The sequence below is a fragment of the Podarcis tiliguerta genome (assembly GCF_965153285.1).
Source record: "Podarcis tiliguerta genome assembly, chromosome: 13".
NCBI classification, from domain to species: Eukaryota; Metazoa; Chordata; class Lepidosauria; order Squamata; family Lacertidae; genus Podarcis; species Podarcis tiliguerta.
The window spans coordinates 27,134,118-27,154,683 of record NC_139546.1 but is presented as its reverse complement, the minus strand read 5'-3'; the positions used below and the strand labels follow the sequence as shown (position 1 = coordinate 27,154,683).

Here is a 20,566-nt window from a genome sequence, read left to right as displayed (position 1 = left end):
CCCGAAAAATGAGCGGAAGCCCCCATTTTTTCAGCCTTACCGAGGACCCAGGAGACGCAGGCAGAGGAGAGCAGTGACGGTGGCTGCTTCCTCCGAGCAGCGGCCGCCGCCTGCTTGTCTTCCTCCGCTGCCGGAGCTCGAGGAGGGAACAAAAGCGCCTCCCTCCAGCCCCAGATGGCGGAGCGCAGCGTCGGGTTAATGGCGAGCTCCACATGCGCTCGCACTGCCGCAAAGGCAGCCCCGGCTGGAGGCAGCGTCGCCTCGGATCGTGCCTGCTTTCCCCCCCTCCCCCTGATCCGTCCTTTACCCACCACCCACCCTCCTTTGCAACGGGGGGCTCCATGCCGGAGCTGATTCGAGGGGAGATTCGGAGCCCCCTTCTACGTCTGCAACCTACCTGCAGATCGGAAGGCTTTTGGAGGAAAGCTCCCCCTTTTTTTCCTCCCCCCCTCTTCTTTCCCGGGCTCGCTTTAGCTAGGAAGCGTTGGTTGAATGCACGCCAGCTCTGCAGCGCTGGCCCCGGGCGTGGACTCGCTCCAGTCCCCGCAGAGAGCTCGCACTTCCCCCGCCTCCATCGCTCTGCTTTTTTCTTCCAATCAGCCGGTCTCTTCGGCTCCCGGATCCTTAGGCAACCTCACAGCCTTTCTTCACAAGTCCCCACTTTTCCATCTGCTCCCTAAACGGGATTGCAAAAATGGAAGCATATTTTTTTTTCCGGGGGTGGTGGTCCGATCTCTCTCGGATCTCACCAGGTTGTGGATCTAAGTGTCTCGGGCTGTGTGGAGAGAGAGTTCAATGTGTGTGTATGTGCGTATGTTTTTATTGCTCTCTGCTTTTGCAACACTGTAGTCAAACGAGAGGAGGGAGGAGGGGAAAGGGAAAAAAGAAAAGAGAGGAGGGGAAAACCTTGCATTTGCCACAAATCCTCTTCGCTTGGCGCTTGTAAAACGATCACAAATCACACGCACTCGATTTTAATTCCTCCTGCGACCTCCCCTTTCTTTCCTCCCCCACCTTCAAACGATTGCATCAAGAGGGCGGGGAGGGGGGGGACAGGGAAGCGATCCGAAATAAATTAAAAAATAAAAACTCGGAAGGAGCAGGAAATAGCTGCAGCAAGGCACTAGATTATTTCTGAGAGCGGACATATTTTTGGCAACAAGCGGCTCCCCCCCCCCCCGAAAAGGTGCCAGTTTCCCTGCCTTGTAAACAACGGGGAAGCGAGGGGAGGAGTTTGTGACTCCCTGTTGGGTATTATTGACACTAATCTCGGTGTTGTTTTCTAGCCGTTGCGTGGAAATGACACTCGTCTATAGATTTTTACAGTCAAATGCCAGGCTTCATATTTTTTGTTCTCCCTCCCTCCCTCTCTTTCTCAATAATCTAATTTTTTCCAGCTCCACCTTTGTTGTTAAGGGCGTCATCTCCGGCTGCAGCCAATCACCTGCTTTCAGAGTTGCCTGTCAAATTAACGCCGATTCCAATACGCAAAAGCGACTTTTACAGACAGACCCGAATGCAATTAGGAGTTATGGGTTGGAGAGGCGGGGAAGGGGGCAGAGGGAGCTAATCAGCGCGCCCGCCCTCGCCTTTCCTCTCCCCCCACCCCGCGCAACCCGCGTTAAAAACGGGCCACCGCGGATGAGCGGCGCTCGTCTGTTCTCCGTGATGTTTTTCCAGTTGGAACCGGGAATAATTTCTCCGCTTCCCGGGATCTCTGGGATAGGGAGGCGTGCGCGTCACGTCTGCCTGTCTCTCATACAGAACATGGAAGTATGTTCTAATGAGGGGAACACATTAACAGGTAATTTATATTATAAGGATAAGTTTTGGAATTTAAAAGGCAAGGCAAAACCCATTTTGAATCACGAGACCCATCCATTTGGACCCTTCGCTTCCCACCCTGAATCGTACTGCGTTTTGCTTTTACTTCCTCCATTTTCCCTAGCTGTTGGGAATGAGCAAGTGTGTGAAGATTTGAGCATCTGTGCAGTAGCTTTTAAATATGTACCTGCACATTTACTGCAAACTAAATCACAGTCAGTTCAAGGTAAACTTTCTGCCAAGTAAGGGGACACAGAACTGTAGATTTGGCCGACCCTAACCCCTCTGTACCTACTGTAAAAGGCTGACAATGCAGTTTGCATATGTCTACTCAAGATACATGCTCCACTAAGTTCAATGGGGCTTACTCCCAGGTAAGTGTGGTAAATAATGTAATATATATGTTGCAAACAGTTGTAACAAAGTATTTTATTTAGACAGCAACTTTAGTGCATGGATCAAATTTTATAGAGGACACTGATCATATTTACGATAAATTTGTATTCATGCTTTTAATGTTTTTGTTATGTTTTCTAATATATATTTTGAAAAGCCCAATGTCATGGGAATACATATGTATTGATTGTCATGAGTGTGACAGTGAAGATAACAGAAAAGTAGAATTGTAGAGTTGAAAGGGACCCTGAGCATCATCTATTCCAACCCCCTGCGATATGGGAATCTCCAATGTGGGGCTGGAACCCATGAATTTGAGATTATGTCTCATGCTCTGCCCACTGGGAACTGAGCTATCCCAGCGGCATAAGATATTGCCCCCATCTCCCTCCTCTGCGGCAAATCGTTTGGTTATCGTTGCTTTGAGAATATTCCATTATGCTGCATTTTTGCCATTTTACGTAGAGCAACCAGTTTTTGCTTCTCGCTTAATTTGCTGCTAAATGTAAATTCTGTTGGGGGTGGGCTTGCTTCTTCTACCCTTGTCACTTTGCCACGTTGCAGATGAGAACACACAGGCTGCCACGTGGGCATCCCTATAGTATACTATATAATACAACATGGGTGAGGAAATGCTAGGCCAGGGACCATATCTAGCCCTCAGGCCTCTTCTATAGGCCACACCCCATACCATCCTACTTCCTACCTTCCTTGAATGTTCTTGCCTGACTGAAATGTGTCCGTAAGCTCTGATAATGCATCTTGGCGGATTGGGTGGGGGATTGAGAGTGGTGCGTGCTGCATGTTCATAGAAACTATCCCGGTGTACAAAGGTAAATTTCACATCTCTGGCTCCTCACACTTTGGCCTCTGGCCCCACCTACAGCTGCCACATGGCTCTGGGCCATTTTCTCAGACAGGAGCAGGTCCCCGAGTTTGAAAAAAGCTCTGCACCCCAACTGTAAAATAGACAGTGATGGATTTTTCAACGCTTTGTGTACATAGCAAGAAACTTTCTGCTGCACTTATGTGTGGTGAGGTTTGCTGAGTGCTATCTATCACCACCACCCCTACTTCCGTTGATGAGGCACTGCTCAGGGCCGGGGCAACATGTATTTATTAATTTTATTAACCTGTTTTTACATATACATATAACCTCTGGTTACGTACTTAATTCGTTCCGGAGGTCCATTCTTAACCTGAAACTGTTCTTAACCTGAAGCACCACTTTAGCTAATGGGGCCTCCCGCTGCTGCCTCACCGCCGGAGCACGATTTCTGTTCTCATTCTGAAGTAAAGTTCTTAACCCGAGGTACTATTTCTGGGTTAGCGGAGTCTGTAACCTGAAGCGTATGTAAGCTGAAGCATATGTAACCCAAGGTACCACTGTATAAGAAAACTTTTTTTTTTTTAATGTCCACATACAGGTAAACAAATACCTGTGTGGATACTCATAATGGACCTCAGGTTTCCTGAATTTAGGGAAGGTGGGGAAGTACTGATTGAGAAGAGCCGACAGTAACACACTGCAAATGCGCCCCATCAAGCTTCACCCACTAGTGTAGATGGCAATTGAGAGTGCTCAGGTGTGGACGCAGAAAAGTCTGGTCTGTGCAACTCGTGCACATTTAGCAAGCCGGTTTGTATGCAGCCCTTTTGATAGTTTGCTTCCTGCTGGGGACTCACATGACTGAATGTTCGCCCATACATAAACGTTAACTTGCATGTGATGGACTTAAACGTTGGTGGAAAAGCAAAGTCAGAAACTGCCCTGCAGAATTTCTTTTATACGATGGAGCATTCAGTTCTTTGAGCCACACATACCTTGCAGTGTGACATGGTGTGGCGGCCTAGACCCAGGCTTGCCACCTCAAAGAGGGTGGTAACTTCTGTGGGGCAGAAGTTGGAGAAGCTGTGAGCCTCCAAAGGAGATCACAACTTCCATCGTTCCCAAGTCTAAGGCTGCCATTCTAGCCAGGGCACCACACTCCTTTCACCTTCTCTTCCTTTGTGCTTTTTCTTCCTTCAGCCCACCTGTACCACAACCTGTTTCCTTCAATGTACCTGCCACATTGAACTGGACTGCTTTGACTGACTTCAGCTTGCCTCTTCAACCTCAATGATTTTGGCCTAGTTTTCACACAGGTGGCCAAGCTGTGCCTAGACTGTATCCCTTCAGGCGGAAGATGAAGGTTCATATGATCAAATCTCCTCTGTTTAAAAATACATAAATCCTTGCACCTAGAAAACTAGCAATTCAGGAATAAGGACAGGTGATATCTCTTCCTCTCTTTTAATTTTCTGGGTGGAGGAAATGCTTTTGTCAGTATCATCAGTCTCCAAGACACACTTCTTTAGTGAGTCAACCACAGAACCTCTGTTCACACAAGAGCTGCAGTCCTCAACCCAAATCTCTCCACGGATGCATTCTAGGTATGCTTATTTTGTTTTGCATGGTGAATAAAGCAAAACCGTATGTTAATTTTTTTTAAAGCCCTCCTCTTTGTGTCCTAGGCTGCCTCCAGATTATATTTTTCTAGATGGATATAAAAGCATAAAGGAACTCTGTTTGTGCCTTTAAAGTGGATTAAAGCACTTTGTTGCCCCAGTGCAACAAAATACACTGTAAACAAACATCTTTGTGGTTTGGAAAGGGACAGGAAAATGCATTGAAAAGTGTGGGATGAAAGAATGATTAGGGGGAAGACCTGTTAAATCACCCTGCAAGCAAATCGGGATGAATGCTCATTTACATCTAATCACCCATAAACCAATCAACAAATAATGAAGACCAGATATAGTCCAATTGCCACATAAGCTTTGCGCAAGCAAATCAGGATGGATGCTGAATAAACAGGCCGTCCATAATAAATTTCTGCATAAAAGCTGTTCGCCACACTTGTTCACCACCACGAGGTTGTAGAGTATATATTTGTTCAACTTCGGGACCCCCTCACCTGGAATCCGGCAGCCCTAACACAGTTTTTTGTCACCACAAAGTGAAAACCAGGCCTTAATCTCATCCCTTCAGTCAGAGACATTAATCTGACTAACTCCATTGCTGCCTCCAGGATTAAGCCCCCTGCCACTCACCCCACAGCATGGGGGATCCCCAACAACCTTAGTTGCCTCTCCCCTTGGATGCCAGTCCATCTGATTTGCTGAACTCATGACCAGGCTCATTGCTTTGGGGAATTGGCTGCAGCCTGGGCTGCTGGCTTAGCACTTAGCTTCCAGCACACCACCCCATAGCCCCCTACGCCTTGTTTGGCCATAACAGAGCCACTACCGATCACATTAGAAAAGGCCTGTCCCTACAAAGACATAAACCCTTCACCTTGAAGAGTGTTCACATGGACTTTAATAACAATGACAATTGACCGTATCCTGCCCCCTGACTCAGTGATTACCCGAAGACTGGTTTGGGGTTGAAAATACAATGAACAAGTTGCTGTTTTTCTTAAAAAAAGAAAGAAAAAGGTTTATTGCTTTTGTTAATTGTTGTTAAAATCAAGAAAACAATTGTAATACAATTGGCTGAATCAATCATATCTAAAGTCAATCGGAGAAAAATAACATAAAGGAAATGCAGCACACAATTGCATGCAAAGCACAGGTGAAATCCTGCATTGTATTTTTTTTTTAACCTAGCAAAGCAAAAAGCTATTAAAAATGAATTTTAATAAATTACAAAAGCTCATTATCACCAACTTAAAATGTGTACAACTAGAGATGCCAACTTTCTTCCTGAGAGGACTCCTGTGCCTTTAACACCTAGATTAAGTGACAAATTTTAATTTTATTTTTTTAAAAATCAGCTAGTAAAGCTTGCCATATCACTGCAATGCCATGCTGGAAAAAATGATCCATCTGTTGAGTTTCTGCCTGTCATGCAGCTGTTAAAGGCAAAGGAAACCTGCTAGACTACCCCCCCCCTCCAAATGGCAACCCTAATTATAGCAGTGTGGCTTCAGGATACAATTACATAGCCCTTAGAGTTTATGTCTTTAATTAATGTAACGTGGAAATGTCGAACTTCAGCCGATACAAGCTAGTGTGGTTAATTCTGTCAAGAAAGAGGGGTCTAGTCTCAAGATCCCCCTTCTTCCACATACACGTGCGCACACACAGACACACAACATTAACTAATTAATGGTAAATGTTCAATTTACCATTTTGCTCAGATTAAATGCTGGAATGTGTTTCTTGATTTGTTCCCCCTGAGGCTGCATATATATAAAGACGGAAACTTAAACCAGTGGTTCATCTAATTACCGTATTTTTTGCTCTATAAGACTCACTTTTTCTCTCCTAAAAAGTAAGGGGAAATGTGTGTGCGTCTTATGGAGTGAATGCAGGCTGCGTAGCTATCCCAGAAGCCAGAACATCAAGAGGGATTGCTGCTTTCACTGCGCAGTGATCCCTCTTGCTGTTCTGGCTTCTGAGATTCAGAATATTTTTTTTCTTGCTTTCCTCCTCCAAAAACTAGGTGCGTCTTGTGGTCTGGTGCGTCTTATAGAGTGAAAAATACGATATTTGCCTTCTTAACAGCAGCCTGTTGGCTGCTTCTGGGAAACTCACAAGGCATGCTACAAATTGCCTTCCCTTGTAGCTTGCCTTCATAATCTAGTGGTATGCTATTGGTATATCGCCTCCGAAGATGGAGCTTCTCCTGAGTTGTCGTGTCGAACATCCACTGATTGTCCTTGAATCATCAAATCCTTTTAATAATAATAATAAATAAAAACAACATCACCAGAGCTAGTGTCCATCACTACAGCTTGTGGCAATTAGTTCCATAAATTGGTTATGCAATAGGAGGAAGAAGAAATACTACCGTTTGTTTCTCCTAATCCTTTTGCTAATTGAATTCATGCTAACCAACCCTTAATTTGAGCCAGGGTTCAGTCCTGGTTTATGCAAAATAGCAACGACGGGCAGAGCACCGCTGGGCATATTGCGACAGCTTTTTGCTTGCAGTGAATCACCACAGTAGCCCACGCATGCCTGGGATTTAGAAAAGTCAGGCTGCCCATTTTTTAAAAAAATTAAAATGTGGTACCAGATTTGTCTGGTCACTTTCTTTTGAGGAAGTAACCACTAAAAACACTATTTATGCTTGAACAGCTACTGCCAGCTCTGGATTCCTGTTTGTCACAACAAGTGAAGTTTTTTTATTATCTTAAATATATTGAAGGATAGCATGACGTGATTCGTATATTCGAGGGGAGATGATGGGGTTGTGCATCAGACCAGTGCAAAAGGGTCTGGAGCATTTCAACAGACAGGTGTAGCACTTGTTAGCCGCGTGAGGTAGAATCCAGAGGAGGAAGCTACTTGCCTGAGAGCTTATCATTAGCTATTTGACTTGGTGGCGGTGGCAGCATGTAGGAGCCAGATGAAGGTCAGTGAGGACATATACCTTGATTTAAGGCTGCTGGCTGTTTGAAGAGAAACAGCACCTAGCACACAGCTTTTAGGAGGAGGGTGGAGGACAGGGAACCCCATAAAGCAATGCATGAGATTAGCCATAAATCATTAAGCAGAGCTGCTGTTGGCACATTCATGCACCACTCAGACAGGTGCATATGAGAGTTATTGTAGCTATATGTGTATGCTGTGAAAAAATAAAATATGTACCCTGCAATAAGAATATATTCTGCAAATTTTAAGTCTTGTTTGCAGGCATCTGCTCAGCTGTGCTTCCCTGATACAGGTTTTCATATTTTTTGGTACGTGTTACCATGCAAGGCAGGGGAGGTAAAAGAGAAAGACAGGACCTGCTGGAAGAGATTTGCAAGCATTCCCTGTATCACGAGGACTAGAATTCCTTTAAAAATTAAAAAAGTTAAAGAGTCCCGGGACTCCAGCCTGCAGAGGACAACAGATTCTGCACTTTAAACACACACACATACCTGGTTATCGTTCTCCATTAAGACAAGCTTATTTTTTGTAGCTAATTCATACTAAAGAGAGCATTTCTCTTAAAGTGGCTTTAATAAGAATATAAAAAGAGCTCTGCTGCCGGATCCAGCCTATGTGGTCCAGCATCCTGTTCTCACAGTGGCCAGCCAAGATGCCTGTAGGAAGCCCACAGCTAGACTCTCCTGCTATGGTGACTAATATTCAGAGGCACCAGCCTCTACTCCTGGTTGCCACCATGAGCCCTTGAGAGATTTTTCTTCCATGAAGAAGTAACATGCTTTTACTTAACTGCAATGGATGCAAACAAGGCAGATTTCTTCTAGATGATGAGACATTTCTTCTAGATGATGCCTTCCAGACTTTTTAGCACCATAGGTTTAGTCCAAGTGGGGCAGGCTAGGGGGGAATTGCAAAAAAGAGTTAAATCTGGGGGGGCAGCTTTCCCTTGAACCTGTTTTTTTTTGGGGGGGGCATGGACTTCCCCACTGTGACAGGACTTATGATAACTGATTTTGTTAACCCAACAGCCTTCTCGCTCAAGGAGCAGTCTTGACCCTTCTCCGCAACTGGGTGGTTTTGCCATTCCTCCATATCACGTTTCTAATCTGAGGTGATGGTTGTTGCTTCTTTCCTTTGCCAGGATGTTGACTTTCTTTGCTGTTTTTGTTCTGTGCCTCATTTGTATGCTCAGTTTTCTGACCTAGCATCTCCCAGGTCCGAGAAAGAACATGTCACTTCTTCCCAGCTTCATTTGGGCATCTTGGTCCATTCTGACATTAGCTGTTTGACCCGCCTTGAGGATATAAGTTGGATTTTCAGCACTTCTTTCCAAAACTTCATATCGATGTCAGTGGCAGAAGTATTTCCTGCCTTGGGAAGGCCGTGGGTGGGGCTTTCTGCACACAATGGATAATGCCTTACACACATGCATACACACTTGTGTGGAAACACACACACACACACACACACACAGCAGTGGGGTGACAGGTAGTATAAAAAGTGGAGTCCATGAATGCCCTTCCCATCTCCTCACAATTCTTGCATAGCTTTGATTCCCCCCGCCCCCAAAATACCTTCGTTGGGGAATCTATTTTCTAAATCTTTGTTAACATTTCACTACAGAACTACAGTGGCTGGTTGAAAAATATCTAAAGCATATGTAAGCTATTTAAATCCTACAAAATCCATGTTTTGTCATTTACATCTATGGGGTATTTACCAGTATGCCACTTTTGTATACTGATAAACATACATAAGGGGGAAACGTTCTCAAGATTCTGGTTTTGTTTGGGGTCTTTTGCCTGGTGTTTTGGGGGAGGGCTCTCGATTCCTTATCTGTCATAAGGATGCAGCACACTGTGTGCTCAAAGAGGCATCTGGACTTCATCATAAACATCCCGGCCTTCTGTCTCATCAAAATCCACTTCAGCATCATCAGCATCCAACTAGAAGGAAATTTGAGGAGAGATATACTGTTAGAGGTGGTCCAGCAAACAGAGCACTATAACTGGATCTGAGAAACATATGTATTTCGCCTGTCAAGGATGGCTAGGTGGCCTTTTGACAGTCATTACACATGAAGCTGTGTTATATATCAAGACAGGCCATTGGTCCAACTAGCCTAATACTGTCTGCTCTGACTGGCAGAGACTCTCCAAGGCCCCAGACAATGGTTCCCTTTCCCTGCTGTGCTATCAAGACACAAGACATGTGCTCTTCCACATCTTGTGGTAGAGGATTCCAAGGTTTAACTATGTGCTGTGTAGAGAAGTACTTCCTTTTGGATCTCCTGTATCTCAAACCCTTCCATCTCCTAGCTGTGCCATGCAGAGGAAGACCAGTAGTAATGGGCAAGCTATCAGGGAGAGGTGGCCTGCCATTAAAAGGTAAAGGTAAAGGACCTCTGACAGTTAAGTCCAGTCGTGAATGACTTTGGGGTTGCGGCGCTCATCTCGCTTTATTGGCTGAGGGAGCCGACATTTGTCCACAGACAGTTTTTCTGGGTCCTGTGGCCAGCATGACTAAGCCACTTCTGGCGAAACCAGAGCAGTGCACGGAAACGGCATGTACCTTCCTGCCGGAGTGGTACCTATTTATCCCCCCCCCTTCCCTCCCCGTTGCAATTGGCAAGCTCTAGGCTCAGTGGTTTAGACCACAGCACCACCCGCAAATATTCAATTTGAGGAATGCCTGTAGCACGTCTAAAGCACTCCACAGTTCCTTGGGACGTGGTTTGAAAACCACCTCATAAAGTAGAAATGGAGAACTTCCAGGCTTCCAAGACCTTCAGTCAGCATGGCCAGTGACCAGAAATTATGGGAGTTGGAGTCTCAGCACATCTTGAAAGCCATAGGTTCCCCCTCCCTGGCATGGACAACACCCATAGCATATATGTAAAGCAGATGGCTTCTCCTAAAGGATGCTTGGAACTGTAGTTTGTTAACAGTGCTGGCAGTGCTAGCTTTGCAAGGGGTAAACTACAGTTCCCAGGATCCTTTGGGGGAAACAGCGTGCTTTAAATATATGGTGCGGATGTGACCTAATAGGGGGAAATCCAGGTTCTATAAACAAACATTTCCCACAGGGACCACTCTAAAAATCCCAAGCTGTTCCCCTGCTTCTTCCTATTTAGGCCACGCAGAGACCGGAATCTAAACCTCCTGTTGCTCAGCGAAACGATACTTACATACTTGAGTTCAACATTGCTGAAGAAACATGGCAGCAGGTAGCGTCTCACAGGCACTGTCAGGATGAGGAGGAAAGGCAAGGCGAGGGAGGCTGGGGTGGATTTCACTGCCCACAGCAAGACCAGGCACAAAATCTGCGTGAAGGTGAAGAGGTGCATCCGCAAAGGCTTTACCTTTAAAGGAAGAAGACCCAAGAAACAGTCAGAGGTGTCAGCAGTCTACCTGTCTCCCGTCTGACAACCAAGGTCTGTAGACAGATAGATAGCATGGTTCTCAGCCGACAGCTCTGTTGGTAGAGCATGAAACCCTCATGGGTCTGAGCCCCACATTTCTCCATTGCAGGAGGTTGAATGATCCTCACGGTCTCTTCCAACTCCATGATTCTACAATTCATGAAGTCCAGTTAAACCACTGAAAGTTCAGAAGCAATCCTCCTTTCAAAATAAAATGGCCAAGTCATACCATTCAGTATGCCTCAACCTTTCTCTGTGTGTGCATCTTCCTATGAAGCTGCCAGGCACCCATTGAGGCCATTGAAACCGCCTAGCCTGTGATGGTTCACCCTGATTGGCCATGGACCTCCAAGGCCTCAGCACTGCTACCTAAGGCCTCTTTAGCTGAAGAGACTGAACCTGGAAGTTTCTGTATGTGATGCGCATGCTGTACCCCTGAGCTACAGCCCCACCTGGGGCTATTTCAGTGCGTTTCTCTTTGCAACGAAGTTCTAAACTGGGATGGTGGGCCTTAATGTTACTTGGAGGCCATCGTCTGCCTCTTCTCACCAGGAAACCTTCCTTCCCCCTTCTCCTGTATCACTGGGCAGCCATGTTGTCAGATGCACTCTTGTGCTTTGTTATGACTCCCATGTCTTCTGGTTCTGTTTGAAGGCACAGAAAACAGACTCCAGAAGAACTAAGCCATGGTAAATCCCATATCGATCCAAGCCTCCAGCTGGAGTTAAGCTGAAATCAGGCCCCTTCCAACTCTACGATTCTTAAAATTTTAGGTTCAAGATCAGAGAAAAGAATGGTCAATGGGGGGGGGGGGGGAGAACTAAAGAGGCTGCAGCTTTTCTGGAAACTATATTTTCTGCCACAAAAGTACTTCATTCGCTCTCTTATCCCACGAGTGACTCATTTGACAAAGCAAATATACTTTCTACATGCTCAGAGGCATCCTGAATACTTTTCAAGTTTCAGCTAGAGCCCTGACATTAACACACAGGGCCAGGTTCTACAACTGATCACCAGGTCTACTGAAGCCTTTTAGGTATATCCATGACTATCAAGGACCCCATATGATTGTTTCAAACAGTAGGGTTCCTACCCTGCGGGGATTTATCTGTTTTGTCCACCACAGCTCTCCCTGAACCTCCAAGCACTACTTTCTCTGATCCCCTGGGCTTACTTTTCTAACGTAAGGCACATCCGGGTAGTATTTGGGTGGCTTCAGCATGAGAAGCATTCGGTCGTAAAGCTGGATCCCATTTAGGGATGTCACCCCCATGTACAGGAAGATGCCGAAGAGCACGGAAAGTGGAATGAGCTTCAGGATGGGCTCCATGAAGATGGAAAGGCCTGCAGGCGGGTAAAAAGCAATGGCACATGTTACTTAGGATGGCACGTCTTCAGATGGAAGGTGACACCAATGGAGCTCTCCTCCCCAAATGGAAGGCACACAAACAACAATCACCACCCAGCAAGCCAACTGTCCACCTGGCTCTCTGTTCCGTCTACCAAGAGTTACAAGTTAAGATATGACACAAGAACTTGATGGCGATAATTAATCCCCTGTTCATTATTTCCCCAGCATCTGGTTTTCAAGATGTCACCAAGCATGGGGGTTGCACTACTTCTTATCATGGCTAGTAGACCTAGTAGCCACCTCAATGGCTTTATCCAGTTCTTCTCAAAATAAACTTATTCTAGAGACTATCAGAACATGGCAATGAGATCCACGGGTGAATTAAGGATTTGTGAGAACAGGTATTTCCTCAAGGGCATTCATAAATCTCCTACCTATCAAGTCCAGCAGATTATTCATACTAGTTTGAAATTGAACCCATAATTTCCCCTCTTTCATCCAGCCCTTCCATGTCCTCTTTCATACAAAGCTGGACAGTGCCAAGCTACAAGAGGCAGGGCAGAAATTGGGGGGGGATGCTTTTCCAGTGTCTGCCCCATTCATATATAACCACGGGGTAAACCTGTGGCCCTCCAAATGTTCTTGAACTCCAAGGCCTATCAGCTCAAGCCGATATGTCCAGTAGTCGGGAAACATGGGAGATGCAGTCCAACAACAACACATGCAGGGTCACAGGGTTCCCACGCCTGATGTATAAAGCAAGTGATAAAGTTTTTGGTGAGAAGCGAGAGCTGGGTTGAGAGAAAAGTGCCTAAGTGGAAGCAAAGGAGTGCAGGGCAGTAAGGTGAGGGATGTTCAGCTCTTCTCATCTCTCTGCGCTCCTTTCAATGGGAAAATTAGACACCTTGCCGCACCCTGCTTTATGAGAGAACAGGGAAGAAATGGGAGCAAACATGCCTGCCCAAAGCTATACAGCAGCTTAGGGCCTTATCAGGATCACTTGGCAACTGTGTTGGTAACCTTGAGACTGGATAACTGCAACACACTCAATGTGGAGCTGCCGTTGGGCCTGGTCCAGAAGCTCCAGGCAGAATGTAGCAGTGACACTGTTGATGGGAACAGGCACCTGAGAGGAACTTCTGCTGCCCATATACTACTGGGCCGGATTCAAGGTGTTGAAATACAAAGCCCTGAACAACTTGGCTCCAGGAAAACCTAAGGAATCCCTGAGCTCTTTACATCCTAGCCCAATCACTGAGGAGCACTGTTTCTTACCCCTTGCATTTCAGAGACCTGACAGGTGGTCAACCAGAAATCAGGCTTTTAGTGTCACCAATCCCATGTTAATGGAACACTCTTCCAGCAGAGATTTGGGAAGCATCCTCATTTTTTTACTCTCGGGCATCTTTTGAAGACCTTTTTATGCGGATAGGCCTTTGCAGCTGTTTAAATTTTTGTTAGCCACTCACCTTTTTTTACATTAAAATTATTATTTATTAAATTGATATGCCACCCTTCATCTGAAGAGCACAATACTAAAAACCCAATAGTATTACAACACTAACAGCAGCAATATATAACCGTGTATCAGACAGGTGCCTTCAGTATTGCCTAGTTGGTGTCTGCTCTTTCAACAGACCCCATAAAATATTTATCAGTAAACCTTTTTTGTCATTTATGAATTAGTTTTTATTAAAGATATTCTTGTGTTAGCCACTCACCGTAATAATTATCTGTATTTTTATTTTTTTTAGATCGTACTCTACATTTCAATATTGTACACCTCCCTGATATTTCATGAGATGGCAGTATAAAAATACTTATTTTGTAAGTAAATAGTATCCACTTTGATCCCTAGACACCCTCAAAATTGGAATCTGTATCAGAAGAACTCACCTACAAGAATGGCCACCAGCAAGCCAGTGATCCTTTGCTCCTTGACTTCCTGGACATGGGCTTTCTCCCCTGGGACTGTAGTCTTGGACATCACTGTCAGGGCATTAGCATGTGTGACAGTCCTCACCGTGGTGGCACTGAGCCAAGGTGCGCCGAAAAGGGGTGCGATACCCCCCAAGCCAACAATTAGAAGCAGGTCTAGATGGAAACCTGAACCCTTCACCAGCTTCCTTTCAGGTTTGCTCACAATTAGCCTGAAGAAGAATAAGAAGAAGGGGGCAGGGAGGAAATGAAGAAGAAAGTGGGTTGCGGGCAGCTAAATCCTACACAGAGAGTAGAACCACGGAAATTAATAGTTTACCCATGCCCATTATTTCTAATGGGTCAACTCTGGGTATGACTAGCATTGGGTACAACCTAATATTTATTTGACATGATTCTATGACAGATTGGACATCCCAACAACCGTGATATAACTAAGCATTGCTACCAGGTGACAACTCAAAGTGGCATCTGCGTACAGGGACATTGATAGGGGCTGGTTCAAATGTCCTAAGCTTTGGGTCTTTTATGCCAGCGAGACTTGTATTTGCCCAGAGGCACATACAACAGCTGGGTGGAGAGGGGAAGGTAGTGCATGTGTGTGTGAGAAAGTGATCCTGTTTTCTTTTTAACATGCCCATAAGAAGCATTTATTGCGAAAGCAATTCAGGTGGGATGGAGGTGTCCAATTCACATATAAGTATACTGTGTGTAGAAAATCACATTGGCATGCCATAGCTCAGAGTAAGCCCTCACAGCAGGAGACAAAGCTTGTTTTTCTTCTCTGAGTTACGTTTGCAGCTATGCTTATAAATTAGCATATGCAAATGTTATTCAAATCTGTATTGGTGTCTGCTCTTTCAACAAACCTGATAAAATATTTATCAATAAACCTTTTTTGTTGTTTATGAATTAGTTTTTATTAAAGAGACAGCTTTCCGGGTCATTTGGCCAGCGTGACTAAACTGCTTCTGGCACAACGGAACACCGTGATGGAAGCCAGAGTGCACAGAAACGCCGTTTATCTTCCTACTGCATTGGTACCTATTTATCTACTTGCACTGGCGTGCTTTCGAACTGCTAGGTTGGCAGGAGCTGGGACAGAGCAACAGGAGCTCACCCCGTCGTGGGGATTCAAACCGCTGACCTTCTGATCGGCAAGCCCAAGAGGCTCAGTGGTTTAGACCACAGCGCCACCCGAGTCCCAAGAACCTAGCAACACCCTCACTGCAGTAGATACAAAACTTGACCCTTGTGGCTGCTTTTCTTTCCTATACACTCTCCAAATTCCTTACGTGGTGATCTGTGACTCCAAGAAGATGAGGATGAAGACCAAGAGGGCTGGCACAATGGAAGCGAGTGCCATCCACCAGGGAAACATCCCACGTTCTCCAAGTGGATGAACAAACCAGCTCCTTGCTGAATGGGTGGGATCAAGGCCTTTGGGGACTTTCAGTTTCTGTGAGGAAACAAGCAAAATGAATACGGATGATCTCTAGTTCTGTTGGCCCCCAGTGCAGGAAGCGCCACATTATTTTAGGTTGACAACCCCAGACAGGAAAGTGAGCCAGTGCTCATTTTTTCTGCTTGGAAAGGATATCAAAAACTGAAATCCATTGGACTTAAACAGAAGGAAGGAGAGGGTGCTACTGATAGTGACCAGCTACTCACCTGACTATAGGTGGTTTCAATAAAGTAGTCTACCAATGCCATGAGGAAGATGGCAATAGGGACACCAAAGTCACCAATCACACGGCGGATCTGTCCAAAAACAAGAAGTAAGAAAGAACCACATTAATTCAGCAATATAGGGCTGGAGGTGAGAGGTGAATAAGACCAGCTGAATCTTTGGAAATGAGATAGAACAGAGGTTCTCATCTACCAGGGCAGGCATCCACACTGACCCTGGAGACAAAGGAAATATAACTAATTCAGTTTTAAAAGTTTTGATCTGATTATGAGAAATATGACCTTCCACTTCAAACATGCAAACTGTGTGTAACTTTTTTTAAAAAAGGGTAATACTGCCAGAGACTGTTTTTGATGGGTGATTTACAGACCTCAATGTTGATAAGGGAACGTTTAGACTCAGCTAAAAGGGGGGACAAACTCAGAAACTGCACCAGCAACCCTTTAGTCATATATTATGACTGATACACTGGGCTGCGCATATTCTGCAGTCAAAACAATTTCATACCACAGCTGCACCAAATTCTGCAAGTCATGTTAGACTGTTCTGTCAGCATGCTTTTTATTTTGGTGTTTTTTATGTTCTGTAATGTGTTTTGATGTTATATACGGCCCTGGGAGCATTTGATTAAAGGGCAGCATATAAACTGAATTCATCATCACCATCATCATTTTGCATTTTAAGCACATTTGCTTACATTGGTAAAATTTATGCTACTTCTTTGGTAGGCTACAGCACAATGTTACGCATTTTTAACTGGAAGTTAAATCCCACTGGGTTCCGTGGGGGAATTATCCCCATGTAAGTGTGCATAGTATTGTAGCCTTAGTCACTGGAATGAAAGGGCTGTTGAGGAAACCCTGTCTGTTTCCTTGAAATCCTGCTTTTTCTCCTTTTTGGCTTCTGTGAAGTTATTGCCCATACACTTTTACATGTGCCTCTGCAGCATCAGAGCTTGGTTTTTACCAAAACAGGTATTTAAGATGTTGAATTCTATGCCTAATATAACCTCAAGGGCCTTCTGGCGGTGAGTCAAGAAGTGAGGTTAACAGGGAACCAGGTAGAGGGCCTTCTCAGTAGTGATGCCCACCCTGTCGAATGCCCTCCATCAGATGTCAAGGAGATAAGCAACTATACAACCATTAGAAGGCATCTGAAGGCAACCCTGGTTAAGGAAGTTTTTAATGTTTTATTATGTTTTTATATGTGCTGGAAGCCGCCCAGAGTGGCTGGGGGCAACCCAGTCAGATGGGTGGGGTACAAATAATAAAATGATGATGATGATTAAAGAAAACTTGGCTGATGATGTGATTAAAGAAAACTTGGCTGATGACTTGGCTCGATTAATGGATTAAACATGCATCAACTTCCTTATGAAAAAAAAGTATATTTTGGTTTTAGATGATGCACACATCTATTGCAGCAAGTATATTAGAAGAGGCTTTCCTTCTTATCTCTAATATCAGAAGCGATTCTTCTTAAAAGATAGCACCTGCCATATCTGCTTTTTATAAGTACTTGTGATAAAAATAACAACAAAAAATGTAAAATCTGCTTTCCAATCAGTTGGCACGTTATAAATTGATTAATCTAACTGATGAAACATTGCAGCTCTGTTTATTACTTTTTAATACTTCAGGTACAATGTGGTAGGAATGCTAAGGAAGCCCCATTTATTCTAAACCAAATTGCTGACCAAAATACTTCTCCCAGTGTCTTGTTGCTTCAGTTTGAAGTCCGCCCTTTGCTATTTAAATCCAGTTGTAGGATGGCCATTATACAGAGACAGAACAAACTTGTTAGTGCAGGCACAGACGTACGCCATCCCCTTCCAAAATCCCCAAACATGCCAAAGTCCTACTTCACTCGTGCAATGTAGGATTTACCTTGCCAGGAAAGAAACTGCTGTTCTTGAATTGGCGCAAGAAAAAGGCGATGAAAAATGTTCCTGCCATGAGGATAAGGGCAAGCAGGGCTGTGTTGGGTACAGGATAGTCTGGATCCCCATTTATAAAGGTGCCGTTATAGTTTTTCTGCAGAGGGAATTTCTCAAAAATCTGTAAGAGGGAAGATGTGTTAGAATGTGGAATGGGCAGGACAGTGGGAAGGACTTGAGACACCATACAATACAGCCAACCAAAATTAGCACACATGCCCACACCGCCACCCAAATCATGTTGTTGTTACATGCAACAAAATAATTCCTACCCTTTCTCTCGCAGCACACAAGTAAGTCCTAGACCTGGTCTACGTATGAAGCAGAGGGAGGTGACTGCACCATTTTAGAATACAGGCAGTGGGGTACCATTTTGAATCCCCATCGTGTAAAAGAAAGAAAGAAGTGTCCCTCCACCTTCAGTCTGAAATCATACCGCGAATTCTGCTACCTCAGATCTCTAGCACTTCGCTCCGCTGCAAACATAGATCATGCCTAGTTTATGTTGTGAACCGCCCTGTGATCTTTGGATGAAGGGAGGCATACAAATTTAGTCAATAAAATAAGTAACAAAAATATATTGTGCAGACCACAATGCTAACAGGGACTCAAGGTTGAAACCTCTGCCCCTGTTCTTAGGTCCTTGCCCCACATTTCTGCTGCTTATCCTTCAAGCATCTGTCTCCGAAAGGCTCGTCTCCTATGCACTTAGTCCACCCAGTCTAATTTCTAAACATTTGCAAGAGCTCCATTTCATTCTCCCTTCTTCCTACATGTTTTCAATCTCTCCTTTCTTGCTTCTGCTCTTCAGTTTCTATGGAAACCATGTCATGACAGCCTCGCTTCCTGTGGCCAAATTGTTACCAGGGAGGGGCAGAGGGAGAGGAGGGGCTACCTATAGCAATTCTAGAGGATTTCAGAAGGTGGAGACTGTAGAAGGTGTCACCGTCGTCATAATATGTAGTTATGCATGGTCAAAGATTTGGGGGCAGTGGAGAGGGGGGGAAACGGTGTAATAAGCTGAGACAAAAGGACACATCTCAGTAGTAGAAATGCAATAATACACAGGGAACATCAATTGAGATTAACAGAGCACATATTAATGCATGTGGGAGATACACTGTTCGCTTATGGACTTAGTGGGTGGCTTTGGATAAAGTCTTGTGCCTCCCTCTCTTGGTTTTTCCATCTGTAAAATGGGAATAAATGTGGCAGGGCTGGTTGCCACAGGGAACAAACACGCAAATGACTGTATATTTGCGATAAAAAAAACCCTTGCAACTTTGGTTCAAAAAAAGCTTGTGGGGATAAGATCTGAGAACCTCGAAGTCCTGTCTCTTGCTCACCTGATGACCCAAAACAATGGGATGGAGAACACTGAGAAAGATGCTTGAGGTGCAAATGACTAACATGAAACACAGCTGCCGTTCTTCACATATTGCCTCCGAGACAATGGTTAATTAAAGAAGCAGCATGACACCATCAAGCTCTGAAATGAGGCAGGCAGAAACTGAGCAAGTTGTGAGAGTTATAATGAACAATAACTGGTTTAATATATTGGTTTCTGTTATATAGTTTTTAGTTTGACATCCATCTTGGAACCACTCCCAAAGGCCATAGACATGCTCAGTTCCAATTTTTTCCTCAAGAAACACTTTTGGCCACTAGATGGCAGCTTCACAAACATATCTTACATTCTTACAACGCATACCATGTGTCTTTAACAAAACATTGTAAGGAAGATGCTGTGTGTTCCTTGTAACATACAGTTTGGGCCTGAGCTTCCCTGTGCTCCTTTGGGAGGAAGTAGTTTCCTCAGTCACAGAGCTAAAACTCCAAGCTCTGGACCATACAATTTACAGTTTCCAGGATTTTTTTTTAGGGTAGTCGTGTGCTTTAACTGTATGGTGCGGTCTGCCTGAAGACAACATGAAAAGACTGAAGACGGGTCATTTTTCATGCTCAGAACTCAAGACCAAGAGCCCAGCCACACTTCCATTTACCCTGTGATTTCTGGTCACAGAGCTGAAATTGACTGAGCGACATTAGGCATGGCCTTTTGAAATGGATGTCGGATGGCAAAGGGCCTTTTCAGGTGTAGGTAGTTTTGGCGTCAAGACTGCGATTTTGTGGCCTCGGGTGGCGGTTTCAGGCCTTGGGCAGAATCCTTTAGTCTATCTTCCTAAATGGGGGGGTGGGGTGGGCATGAAGCAGTGACTCAACCCCCCCCCATGTGGTGGTGATCCCAGGGTTCCCCGTTAAAGGGGTCGTTTTGAGGGGAGGCATTGGTCATATGCCAAGAGGTTGTCATTGCTCTCCCCTGCAATGGCGGCGAAATGGGGGGCGGGCTTTCTGCCTGAACATATATTCTCCAGAGCCAGCCCAATCCCCACACATTCTGGATAACACTGATGTCTCCCAGATCCCCGGCTGGGGACTGGGAAGGATAAATGCCCAATGCCTGAGCCAAGGTCTCCCTACATCTGAAACCTAATAAAGTTGTGGCAATTTTAACCCCATAGCGCATTTTCTTGAGTCATTATTCTGCTCGGGGGTTGCCTGGGGTTAGGGGGACTCCACCTGTCC

At 45.0% G+C, this 20,566-nt stretch overlaps 2 protein-coding genes and 1 long non-coding RNA gene across 11 annotated transcripts in view; 1 reads left to right on the top strand and 2 right to left on the bottom strand.

Annotated features, from left to right (window-relative positions):
• The window catches only part of UBTF (upstream binding transcription factor), a 45,448-nt gene extending 44,504 nt beyond the window's left edge, over positions 1-944 (bottom strand). For 3 of the 8 annotated variants that reach the window (XM_083410957.1, XM_083410958.1, XM_083410962.1), the window contains exon 1: positions 398-826. The gene's annotated coding sequence lies outside the window, so the exon portion shown is untranslated. Of the gene's footprint in view, positions 1-40; positions 270-397 lie in introns of those variants that run through there. The other 5 variants (XM_083410971.1, XM_083410964.1, XM_083410969.1 and 2 more) reach the window with 4 other exon arrangements.
• An 88-nt stretch (positions 945-1,032) lies between these two features.
• Positions 1,033-5,117, top strand: LOC310663308. The gene is made up of 2 exons (XR_014504475.1): positions 1,033-1,804; positions 4,250-5,117. It is a non-coding gene; the product is annotated as an uncharacterized lncRNA (long non-coding RNA).
• A 557-nt stretch (positions 5,118-5,674) lies between these two features.
• Positions 5,675-20,566, bottom strand: part of SLC4A1 (solute carrier family 4 member 1 (Diego blood group)) — a 47,992-nt gene continuing 33,100 nt past the window's right edge. Inside the window, exons 14-21 of one of the 2 annotated variants that reach the window (XM_083410949.1) lie at positions 17,931-18,101; positions 16,026-16,115; positions 15,650-15,813; positions 14,313-14,566; positions 12,240-12,409; positions 10,832-11,005; positions 6,752-9,590; positions 5,675-6,487 (exon numbers count right to left, since the gene is read on the bottom strand). In XM_083410949.1, the coding sequence (XP_083267075.1) occupies positions 9,510-9,590; positions 10,832-11,005; positions 12,240-12,409; positions 14,313-14,566; positions 15,650-15,813; positions 16,026-16,115; positions 17,931-18,101 (1,104 nt within the window). In that variant the 3' untranslated portion in view covers positions 5,675-6,487; positions 6,752-9,509. Of the gene's footprint in view, positions 6,509-6,751; positions 9,591-10,831; positions 11,006-12,239; positions 12,410-14,312; positions 14,567-15,649; positions 15,814-16,025; positions 16,116-17,930; positions 18,102-20,566 lie in introns of both variants that reach the window. The other variant, XM_083410950.1, reaches the window with a different exon arrangement.